The sequence below is a fragment of the Sinocyclocheilus grahami genome, unplaced genomic scaffold (genome assembly GCF_001515645.1).
Source record: "Sinocyclocheilus grahami isolate Dianchi unplaced genomic scaffold, SAMN03320097.WGS_v1.1 scaffold36.1, whole genome shotgun sequence".
Classification (NCBI taxonomy): Eukaryota; Metazoa; Chordata; class Actinopteri; order Cypriniformes; family Cyprinidae; genus Sinocyclocheilus; species Sinocyclocheilus grahami.
This window is the reverse complement of record NW_015505215.1, coordinates 2,940,859-2,952,488: the sequence shown is the minus strand read 5'-3', so window position 1 is coordinate 2,952,488 and position 11,630 is coordinate 2,940,859. Positions and strand designations below refer to the sequence as shown.

Here is an 11,630-nt window from a genome sequence, read left to right as displayed (position 1 = left end):
GGATATGAAACATTCAACAAGCAAGTACACTTTTAAGTCAACTTAAATGTAGATCACTAGGCTATCTGGTGAAAAAGATAACGATATTCCATTACAAATGCTATCTGAATAGGTTCTATAAATTTGAACAACAGGCAGTATCTTGGTCATAATGATGCTATAATGTTTAAATGTGTCTAGTTTAAGAGGCTCGTAATGAGATGGGATCACGGAAAGATTGCCAATGTTTTGACCTCTACAGATGCATTTGTGTAAGTTCAAATGTTGCTGGAAGGTAAGCTACATATTTCCTGAGATTTACAAAGCTGAATGGGGTAAGGAGTTCAAGCAATGGCTAAATGAGCAGACTGAATGTGGTTATAGGGTAAACCAAAGTCGTGTGTGTGCATGTGTGTTTAAGTAATATGTACAAAATATTACACATATTATAATATGCATCCCCTTGAACGATAACATCTCATCCAGCACAGTTCAGCTGAAATTGCTAGTGCCGTAAGATACATTTTTATATGGCACAGTGGGTCAGACAAAAGCATGAAGGTCAGACAAACTGACACAAGGGACAGTTGCAATTAAGTAGATGTTTGATTTTCATACTTACAGCCCAGCTCTAGAATGCCTCTGACAGTATTAGTTAGTTCTTTAGCTTCCACAGCAAGTGCAGATGTTGTCCAAGGTGGTTTCTTCTCACCTCGAGATGGCAGGGTCTGAGACGGAGTGGCCAACTTTGGATTGCTGGGAGAACTGAAAAACAAAACACACAATCCTTTATTTAAAACAGTGTAAGCAGTTTCAGATGTTTTAACTAACTAACCTAACCTAACCTAACTAAACTTTTGATTCAATAAAGATATATTTTATTTTCTCAAGAAAAATAACCCTCTGAAAACTGTGTCAGTCCTGAACGATTTGTTATAAAAGCTGTAGGAAAGTGCACTCCCTTTGACCTGAAATGAACAATGCATGCTGGGCAGATTGGCGTAAAAAAAGAGCCCAGCATGACTCCTAATAAAGGGTGAATTTTTGGGTAAGGGGATTCAGACCTACTGACATGGATGGACCAGTGTTATGAAAACATATTATGAAACTACCACACTTTCGGGTCATTAGCAGAAAACTGAAATGAATTGGTCCAGACTGATTGAATCATTGCATGCAACATATTTAAGATTTGCTACAGTGTGGTTTTAAAAAGCAATTACTTTGAAAATTGCAACTGAATGAGAATGTTATAAGAAACAGAAGGTTATGAATTATATTATTAATGTGTAATGAATTCATGTACAATGTCATCACAGAGTAATATGGTATATTTTGTTTAAAATATTCTAATTTATCAGCAATCCTGATCTTTAATGACACAATTATTTTGTGACACCACTCAAAAATGTGGGATTATAACATTTTTTTAAAAAGCTTTTGAAAGACGTCTCTTATCCTCACCAAGGCGGCATTTATTTGATCGAAAAAATGAAAAAACATTAATACTGTGAAATGTTATTAATGTAAAAATAAAAATGTTCTAGTATTTTTTTTCCTGTGATGAAAAGTTCAATTTTCAGCTCCACTTCTGCAGTCTTGTTACTTCCGTTGATTGATTCTTCAGCATTCAAATAAGCTGAAAACAGTTGTTAAAACAGTTGTTTTGTAGGAACTGTGACCTTTTTTCCGGGATTCATAAATGAATAGAAAGTTCAAAATAACAGCATTTATTTGAAATATAATTTTTTTGTAATAACAAAAATCTTTACTGTCACTTTTATTCAGTTTCGTGTTTCCTTTGCTGAATAAAAGTATTAATTACTTTTGGTATCTATAACAATGATATTCTACAGTAAAAATACAGAAATAAAGTTTGAGAAAGGTTATAAGAATACATGCAAATGTAGTCATTTTTAGCATGTAAATAACTATCCTTCAATCATTGGATGCATTCAAGGTACAGTAGATTAGAGTGACTTTTAAGCTCGGTTGTTGGTCATCATGCACCCTCTCACAAAAAGAAAAGTCGTATTTTGCTGCAAATTGCTGACAGCCTTTATTTTCTAGCCCTAATTGACAAAGACACAGTGGCCTCTTCAGTCGGTGGGGATGATCATTAGGGGAAAAAATGGCTCTCCAGACGTGCTCTGCTAGCTGAGCAAGGGGTGACAGGCTGCAGGAGGCCATGTTGATTGGGCCTAATCAACATCACTGCCACAGTAAGGTGTTGTATTGGCCTCTAGTCATTAGCTATCCCTGTCTTTTGCCCACAAAGTCTCTCTTATAATAGAAGTAAAGGCAGAAGACTCACTCTGGGAAATTTTTTCCATTTATTCACCCCGAATACATAGCTTCCTAGAATATCAAAGGCAAACTTTATTGACTGTCTAAAGGTCCCTAAAGGAAAAGAGTCTTTGTTATTAATTCTTTTCTACACACCTGTTGCTAGCGAAGTGTAGTATTACTGTCTGTCATACTCCAAATTAGATTAGAATTCAGTCAAATCTGCCTTCACAAAAGACTGATGAGGGTATGAGAATAATGATCTTACCTATAGCCTCTTGAACTGCTTTGGTTTTCAGACAGGAAGCCTTGGACAGCCTGTGGGGTTTTTAAAATGTAGGTGATCAGATTAGTCCATAGTCGAAAGATTTAATGCTGCATAAAGATTAACATGGTGATATTTTATTATTAATAACATGAATGAATACATTATTTTTATATGATTAATAGTATTACTACTACTTGGACAGTTAAATTTTTAAATCAACAATAATAATAATAATAAATTGTTTTACATTATTATTATTATTAATAATAATACTGCTGCTACTACTAGTAGATAAATATTTAAAATCTATAATAATACTTATTGTTATTATTATAACAATTATAATTATTAACAACAGTACTTTACGAGTGACATACAGTACATAGGTACATAAGTGCATTCACATAAGAGTAAAAATGTCATCAAAATCAAATATCTGATGCATGGTGTTCAGCACATTAACCATTCATTGTGCAATGCTATATACAAACCATATTCAGCATGACTAAAGTGGTTACGCATCATGTACTTCTGGAATATATCATTCTGTGGCAAATGTATGATTTATGCAGTCCAATGGAGTGCTAATTGATTTGTAGCATCTGGTGTAAGTGGAAAAACACTTGCACATTGATGTCACATTCTTTCTTTTTTTTTTTATAGCTGCCTAATGAAAGGGTTACTTACTACACATTCTATGTCAACCATATGAATTGTTCAAAGAAAATGTCAGTTTTGTTTGTAAGAACTCTTGGGATGATGAAGTAGCTTTGCTATGCTTGTGCAATTAGATTTGACCACTTCATATGAGACCCTGGACCACAAAACCAGTCATAAGGCTCAATTTTTCGAATAAATAAGCTTTCCATTGATCTATGGTTTGTTAAGATAGAACAATATTTGGCTGAGACAACTATTTAAAAATCTGGAATCAGAGGGTGCAAAAAAATCTAAATATTGAGAAAATCGCCTTTAAAGTTGTCCAAATGAAGTTGTTAGCAATGCATATTACTAATCAAAAATTAAGTTAATATATTTACAGTAGGAAATTTACAAAATATCTTCATGGAACATGATCTTTATTTAATATCCTAATGATTTTTGGCAAAAAAAAAAAATAATAATAATAATAATAATTTTGACCCATATAATGTATTTTTGGCTATTGCTACAAATATACCCCAGCGACTTAAGACTGGTTTTGTGGTCCAGGGTCACATATAAGCCCGAGTTGATGGATGCCATGAGAAGAACATTCCACACACTCTTTTTTAGGTTTCCTGGTTTAGTGAGAAAACTAAATTCGGACAGTAGTGAGGATGGCCTTTGACAAATCAACATATGAAGTGCAAATTCCTATTCAGTACAATTTAATATCCTGAGTCATTCTGCATGAGCAATTTTCATGGTGGAACATTATTTTAAGACATGAGGATGTGATGATTTAATGTGCAGTTGGTTAAATTTAATTGAAAGTGAATATACATCACCTCCACAAACTGTAGAAGTTTACCCGTAGACACTTCAAAACCCTTCTTTGCAGTTTCACTCTTTCGAAGCTGGCATTCGAGTACAGAAGCTCTTTTTTTCAGATCTTGCAGATCCTCCTGTGTGAATATTAGGAAAGTAGTAAAGTTTTTTTTATAGTAATGTAAAATGTACTTTTTTTTCTTTACTGTGCCTAACATGAATTTGCAGTTAAAAGTGCAAAATAATGCTGCCAGAAAATCCAAATTTGGAAATGTGCTACTGGAAATTATAAACTGTGTTATCAGATCAATGTTTTATACAGTACAAATGTTTTAGAATCATTTTTGTAGGAAGTTGTGCTGAAATGCAATTATTGCATAGTGTGTGATGATTTTTCCACAAGCAATCATAACAATAATTAAGATTCTGTTATCCTACGTAATCATAAATTGCTGTGAAAATAAAGTTTATCCTGGAGGCACGCGAGGTTGCTAGCCAGAGATTAAAAAAATAACCTCATCAGCCCACGTCACCCTGCAAGATCATGTTAAAGCCTTCGCAGCACATCAGCCCAGTTACTGAATAGCACAAAGCAAACAGTGACCTAGTTTCTATAGTACACGAGAGAGGAAAAACCTGGAGTGGGGCTGTCCAGGGGATGTGGATTGGGAATGAGAAGGGAAGGCTAGTGTAAAACTCTCAAAGGTGGAATACCTTTCCATGGCCAGGTTGCTCAGTTTTCTGAGATTTCATTTCAGCTATCTCAGCCTCCAGGAGATGGATAACCTCCTCGTAGTCCATCTCCATTCCCCGGGCCTGTTTCTGAGCTGCCTCTACCAGATGGATCCGGGTCCGCCGGGATCGACTCTCCTCCACTGCAGATTTTGCTTCCTGCAACAATGAGAGTGCATGTACAGTAGGACGCTACAATGCTCAGGGGCTCTTCCCCCTAACATTGCAAACTTAGTGCACTTGAAAAGAAATGCCTCCAGACTCGCAGCATGACAAAGCACAGCTCTGCTTCTTTTAAGTCTAAAGAGGCTGAAGGAATAAGACATGTGCAAACGAGTTTCATTATGTCCATTTCTGCTTTAGAGAGATAGGCAGGACAGGTTTTGGCAGATGAGAACCTGTAAAACAAGCTGTTACATAATACAGGCATAGACAGATGTTTTGGCATTAATGAAAACCACAATAACATTGGATACTTATCAGCATGGCATCGCTCAATAGACGTCAGATAAAAGAAAGGTAATCAGGCCATTGTAATTATGAAGCTGTGGGGTATGATAGCACTCTTAATGGACAGGTGACATGAAATGTGTGAAAACCACGCTGTGAGGATCTATAAATGAACGCACAATGTGTGGTAGTTCACAATAAAAAAAATTTAAAAAAAGATTATTATAATTAGATAGTGACTGTGACTTTCTTATTGCGGACCTATCTGAGTAAGATTCGAAAACACATTTTACTCATCGTGAGTACTATTAACTGTCACTTATTTCAAAATACCAGGAATAACTTATGAAAAGGGTACAGATAATTGTCCACTGAAAAAAACTTTACTTATTAAATAGACATGATGGATCTTACATCAACTCTTTTCCAGAGAGACATAAAAATGAGCACTTATGTCCATTTAACGTCCATGTATAATGGAGAATATGTGAAGTTTATTATAAGGATCGTGCATTGGTTACAATTAATGTAATTGTCAAAGAATGTTGAATTCAAAAGCACATACTGTATAACTCTGTCCCAGAAATCCTGAGAAACAGAGGAGGTGGCTGGAGAAAAATAACAAGAATTTAATGAACTACAGAAGCTAGTATTTAGCCTTAAAGGCTAAAGAGATAGAGGATGCATTAGTGCACAATAATTATATTCACATAGAGTACATATAGTAGCTTATATACAGTGGGTATATATATATATATATATATATATTCACTACCAGTCAAAGTTTGTAACTCAGTAATATTGTGAAATATTAATACAATTTAAAATAACTTGTATTAATGCTTGCAAAATAGCCATTACTCCTAGTCTTCAGCATCACATGATCCTTCAAAAATAATTCTAATACAGTTTGGTGCTCGGGAAATATTTCTTATTATTATCAATGCTGAAAACAGCTGTACTGCTATATTATTATATATAATATTTTTGTCGAAATTGTGATAATTTTTTTTCTGGATTATTTGATTTATAAAAATTCAAAAGAACAGCACTCATTTTAGAAATAGTTGTACAGTAAATTTCTTTACTGTCACTTTTGATCATTTAATTAATTTAATTCATCATTGCTGATTTTTTATTTTATTTGTCAATATATATAGAAATACAATTAGCCTCTGGTAATGTGTTTATTATTTATATATAGACACATTATATGTATGTGTGTGTGTGTGTGATATATAATATTACACACACACACAATACATAGATATATAAGCAATTTTGAGTTGAAAGTACTGTAAACCAAACTCTCAAACTTTCTATCATATTCATAACCCCAGATCACAATGCATAGATAAGATTTAAATGGACAGTTGTCATTCCAAGAGCCACATGGACAAGTCACACCTCAAACCGGTCACGGCTTTAACGCACACATTTTGCTGTAATATAGCCGGGTGTGCACTGTGTGGACGGTGATGTAGCCTGCACATTTCTCACAAGAGAGGAGGCTTAAAAGCCCACTGTTTCGATGCTGTAAAAAAGCCCATCAGCCAACCTGTTGCTCTAACAGCAGATATAGAAGGTAAAGTGTGGGTGGGGGTGAAGAGAGCAGAAAGGATTCAGCAATACAGAACGTAGCTTTAAAGAAACATACAGGGCTTTAAAAAGCCTTGGTTTCACACCACAGGGAGTGTAGTACATCTATTAGCGCTTCAATGTGATGAACTGAATACAAACTGAGCCCTCTGTAGTGCTCCAGGAGGGAGCAGCTGCAACTCCACAGACTGGAGCAAAGCACTTTGGGAAGAAGAGACAGAAGTTGCGTTGACCCTGACGCCAAACGAAACCCCACAGGGCCTCATACAGCTGACCAAACATTCAGTGTGTCGCTTTAAGAGTATAACTGCATTTTCCTTCTTATTTAGATCATCTCTTAAGGTCAACCGCAAGTGAAATTGTGGTTGAATGCTTTTGCGAGAGGAACGATATTGCCAGCAGCCGGGTCGATACAAGGGCACTAATAGTTCACCACACACCATATACCATACATATAAACTAAGAAAATGTGAGCGGTGCTTTTCTGGCCAAAACGTGCTACCATGATGAGAAGGAGTCGCTAACTGATTGCTAAGCTGTTCAAAATGCTTTTTAGCACGTTGATATGTGGTCAAAAAACTCAAAAAGGGCTCCACAACAAGCCTTTATGATATTCTGATCTCTAAATATGACTCCAGTCTCTCTTTCAATGCATGTCTGTGCCCATTTTATTATATAAAGTTTGGGGTCAGAAAGATTTTTTTATATTTTTGAAAGAACTCTCAAAATCTGCTCCAAGGCTGCATTTATTTGATGGGAAATGCAGTAAAAATTGAAATATTTAAAAAATAACATTACAATTTAAAATAACTGTTTTCTAATTTAATATATTTTACATATAATAAATGTAATTTATTCTAGTGATGGCAAAGATTAATTTTCAGCAGTCAATACTTCAATCTTCAGTGTCACATGATCCTGCAGTTCAGAAATCATTCTAATTTGCTGATTTGGTATTCAAGAAACATTTATTTTTATTAAAAGAAGAAATGATACATTTGGACACAATGATACCAGGATTCTTTGATGAATATAAAGTACAAAAGAACAGCATTTATTTGATATAAAAATCTTTTGTAACATTATAAATGCATTTACTGTCACTTTTGATCAAATGAATGAGTATTAGCATATTAGTATTCATTTCTTTAAAAAAAATTGTCGGATTTTAACAAAAAAAGTGTATGAATGTCATTGCATTAGATACAAAATATCAAAGCAAGTGTCATTTGCAAAAAAAAAATATTAATTATGAACATGCTGCACTGTAGATTTCGAGATGAAAATCAATTCTGATTGCTCAGAAAGGTAATACCTCTTCTCAACAAGCTGCACAATTTAAAATTTCATTCATGACCGTAACACACACACGCAATGCTTAATGTTAGTGGTTTGTTCAAATCAAAAAGCATGAGCAAAAGTAAATCTTGAAGATGTCATTAGCATAGACTAGCTGTATTGCCAATTTTGTTTAATTGCTATGCAGCAGGATGATCAGAATGTACTGCTCTGCTGCCTTAGTAAGAGTCTAATAAAACCATTAAAGTCCAATTAATCTTGCATAGAATGCTGAGGCTCTTTGGATTTGGGTTTACGTAACAGGCACTTCTGAGGCTGAGATAGAACCCAAAGGGCTAGTGGGAGCCCATTTCTTTATAACTCATAGAAAATAACTATTTCCAAACACTGACTGCCATCCCTCAATGTCATACATACTTCATCTCCCACATGATGTTCTTAATGTGGGTGTTTCAAACTTCCTGTAGTGAGCGCAACACACTGAAAATAAATTTTTGGATATTGCTCATAGCATTTTTTTTATTTTTTCATTTGAGTTCGGAATAGTGCTGCTGAGAAAATAATGCAGTTTCAGCATTTAACTTTACAGAGCAGCACCTGCATCTCACCTTTTAAGAATTGAATGGCACATGTGCCCAGAGCTCCCCCCTGTGGCATATCTAAAACACGGTATGGTGACAATTGAATAAAGTAATGTACTGTAAAAACATAATAACATAATAAATAACATAATAATAGCATAATAAAAAAAGATGGAATGGAATCTTAAGGTCAAAGCCCTGTTTTGCACGACTTTTAACTGCAACAGCAGGCTAATTCTGAGCTTACAACGTGGAAGTCAAACCCAAAAATTGCAGCAATTGTCTGTATTTAGTGAGATAGTATATAAAAAGTGCTATATGACCCTGCATGTTCCTATATTCATATCATATGTTAGATCTCTTCATTCTGAAAAACGTCAAGAGCCAATTCTGTCAATCAAATCGTCTGTTAAATATATTTAAAAACCTTTACAAACTAGTCCTATGTTTTGTTTTGTTTTATTCACTCAACCTCAACAAAGCCCTTGTAGTTCAATTCTCTGGACTCCCTAGGTCAATAATTATCAAAAATGGTGAAATATAGTAATTATTAAAAAACTTCACTGCATATAGAACTTGCTTCGAGCTTAACTGACAACTTAAAAAAACACAACAACAGGTGAGTAGTTTGCTTCTACAATTCAAAATGATTGTGTTGATAAATAGCTCTATTTGCAGCTAAGCTTTTGCTACATTGCGCTATGCACATGTGCAGTTTCAAAATGTTGTAACCTGCTAATATGGGCATCAAAATGAACGTGTTCTGCTTACGGTGTGTAAGAATGAGTTGCGTACCTGTTTAACTTTTGTCAGTTCCTGCTGCATCTTATGATTCAGGCTCTCGGATTCTGTCAGCTTATCCTGTTAGAAGAGAGATCTTCATATGAGTCAGCATTAGAGTTAGCTCACTCAAGTTCACAAATAGGATTAATGAGAGCCACGCTCAATATCACAAGAATGAATGTCACACATTCTAGCATGTGACAAAGTTTAAAATCATTGTCATGGTGGTACCTGCAGTTTCTTGAGCTCTCTTAAGGCCTCAATGTGCTCTTTTTTTAGTCTCTCCATCTCATCCAGATCATCAGAGTCTGATAACGATGGCTTATAAAATAAGTTAATATATAAAAATTATTAATAAAATTGGCAAGAAATAAAACTTAATATACAGTATGTAAAAAAAAAAAAAAAAAAAAAATATGGACAAAAAATATTATATATAAATATTTAAATTATATATGTGTGTGTGTGTTTGTGTGTATTTTTTTTGTCAATGCACATTTTGTATGTATGCTTCTGGTGCAAAAATAAATAAAAATCATTTGCACTTACCGTAGGATTTGATGGAGACTCAATAAGATCATCTGATGTCAATCTTGCTACTTCCTGTTCTGAGTCAGATTTGGATGGTAGTTTAAAGAGTTCCTTTGACACTCTCTCAAAATCTTACAGAAGAAAAATGTCTTATTAAAATATGTTAAAACATAAAAAATGTATAATAGAACTTATTTTTTTTAAGTGGTCATATGATGCGATTTAAATTTTCCCTTTCTCTTTGAAGTGTTACAAGCTCTTGATGCATAAAGAAGATCTGTGAAGTTGCAAAGACTAAAGTCTCAAACCCAAAGTGATATTCTTTATAAAAGTTAAGACTTGTCCACGCCCTCCTAAAACGTTTAAACACGCCCCCACATGTATATGTCACTGTGTGGGAAGATTTGCATCACACCGTCCAAATGTTCACGTAAAGAAAGAAGGCGTAACTTTTATGCTCGCTGTAGTATTGTTGTTGCCGCCACCGCCATGTCGTGAAGACGCTGTGTGTTTCGTTGTGAAAGCGAAACTACTTTGTTTGGCCTTCCAAAAGAGGACGATATCCGCTTCGTCATGCCTAGAGCTGATCCGTGCTGGTCGCTGAGAAAATACATCAACTTCGCGCTGTGGATCGCCGGATCGGCTTTCACCGTGGACGAAGCGGAGTCCAGTCCGGGGTTGTCACATGTGGTTGCCGCAAGCCCGCCGGCCGCTCCTTTGTCGAATCCGCCGGCCGTGCCGTTCTCAAGCCCACCCACCGCCGCTCACTCTAGCCCACCGGCTGCGCCGTTCTCAAGTCCGCCGGCTGTTCCTCACTCAAGCCTGCCGTGTGTGACGCTGTGTGTTTCGTTGTGAAAGCGGCACGACGAATAAGTTGTATTTACAACACTGTTCCAGAACAGTTGAACCCAAATATTCAGATGTGTGCAGTGCATTTTATGGAGGACTGCCTACAATGCGTCTGAGCTCAAAGGCTGTTCTATAAAGTGGGGCAGTTCCAACTTTGCAAGGACAGTCTGGCGCTTCTGACTGACAGCCTGTAAGTATGTTTTTTATCTTTATTGGTTTTGTCTCGCCGTGCCGGGAGACGGCATCACAGTATGGTAAGGGCCGTAACATTTCCGTCACACGCTTGAGGTATTCAGCCAATTACAATGCACTGGATAGCTGGCTAATCAGCATACACCTCGCTTTTCAGAACGATGAGCTTTGTAAAAATCGACGTGCTTCAGAAAGGCGGGGCATAGAGGAGCAACAATAATGTACATTATGTGGAAAATAATGTGTTTTTTAAACCGCATAAACACATTGCATTACACCAAATAAATGTTCTTTTTAGCAACGTCATATGACCCCTTTAAAGTATAAAGCTAGAATAATGTACTGCATGAGTAAGGAGAGGTAAAAAAGAAAGACATCAGTACATAAACAACTACGACATAATGGAGATTGACAGTATTTTTTCTCACCTCCATAAGCCACTGTCCCTCCTGGGCTCAAACGCAGCCTTTCTCTCAGTGTCAGGACCTGAGACTCAGTAGGCTTCAATTCCAGCACCTCCAGTGCCTGTGGACAGAACAGCCCCGCTTTTAGAACATTTCATTACACCAGGGTAACGTGGTCACTGCTTTGCTCGCTCTCTCACACACACA

General features: G+C 35.9%; 1 protein-coding gene across 1 annotated transcript in view; it reads right to left on the bottom strand.

The window, feature by feature from the left end:
- Positions 1-314: 314 nt before the first annotated feature.
- Positions 315-11,630, bottom strand: part of LOC107581670 (syntaxin-binding protein 4-like) — a 25,226-nt gene continuing 13,910 nt past the window's right edge. Inside the window, exons 13-20 of the mRNA XM_016267287.1 lie at positions 11,448-11,544; positions 9,997-10,109; positions 9,679-9,768; positions 9,460-9,525; positions 4,718-4,894; positions 4,024-4,140; positions 2,534-2,583; positions 315-744 (exon numbers count right to left, since the gene is read on the bottom strand). Coding sequence (XP_016122773.1) covers positions 573-744; positions 2,534-2,583; positions 4,024-4,140; positions 4,718-4,894; positions 9,460-9,525; positions 9,679-9,768; positions 9,997-10,109; positions 11,448-11,544 — 882 coding nt within the window. The 3' untranslated portion in view covers positions 315-572. The remainder of the gene's footprint in view (positions 745-2,533; positions 2,584-4,023; positions 4,141-4,717; positions 4,895-9,459; positions 9,526-9,678; positions 9,769-9,996; positions 10,110-11,447; positions 11,545-11,630) is intronic.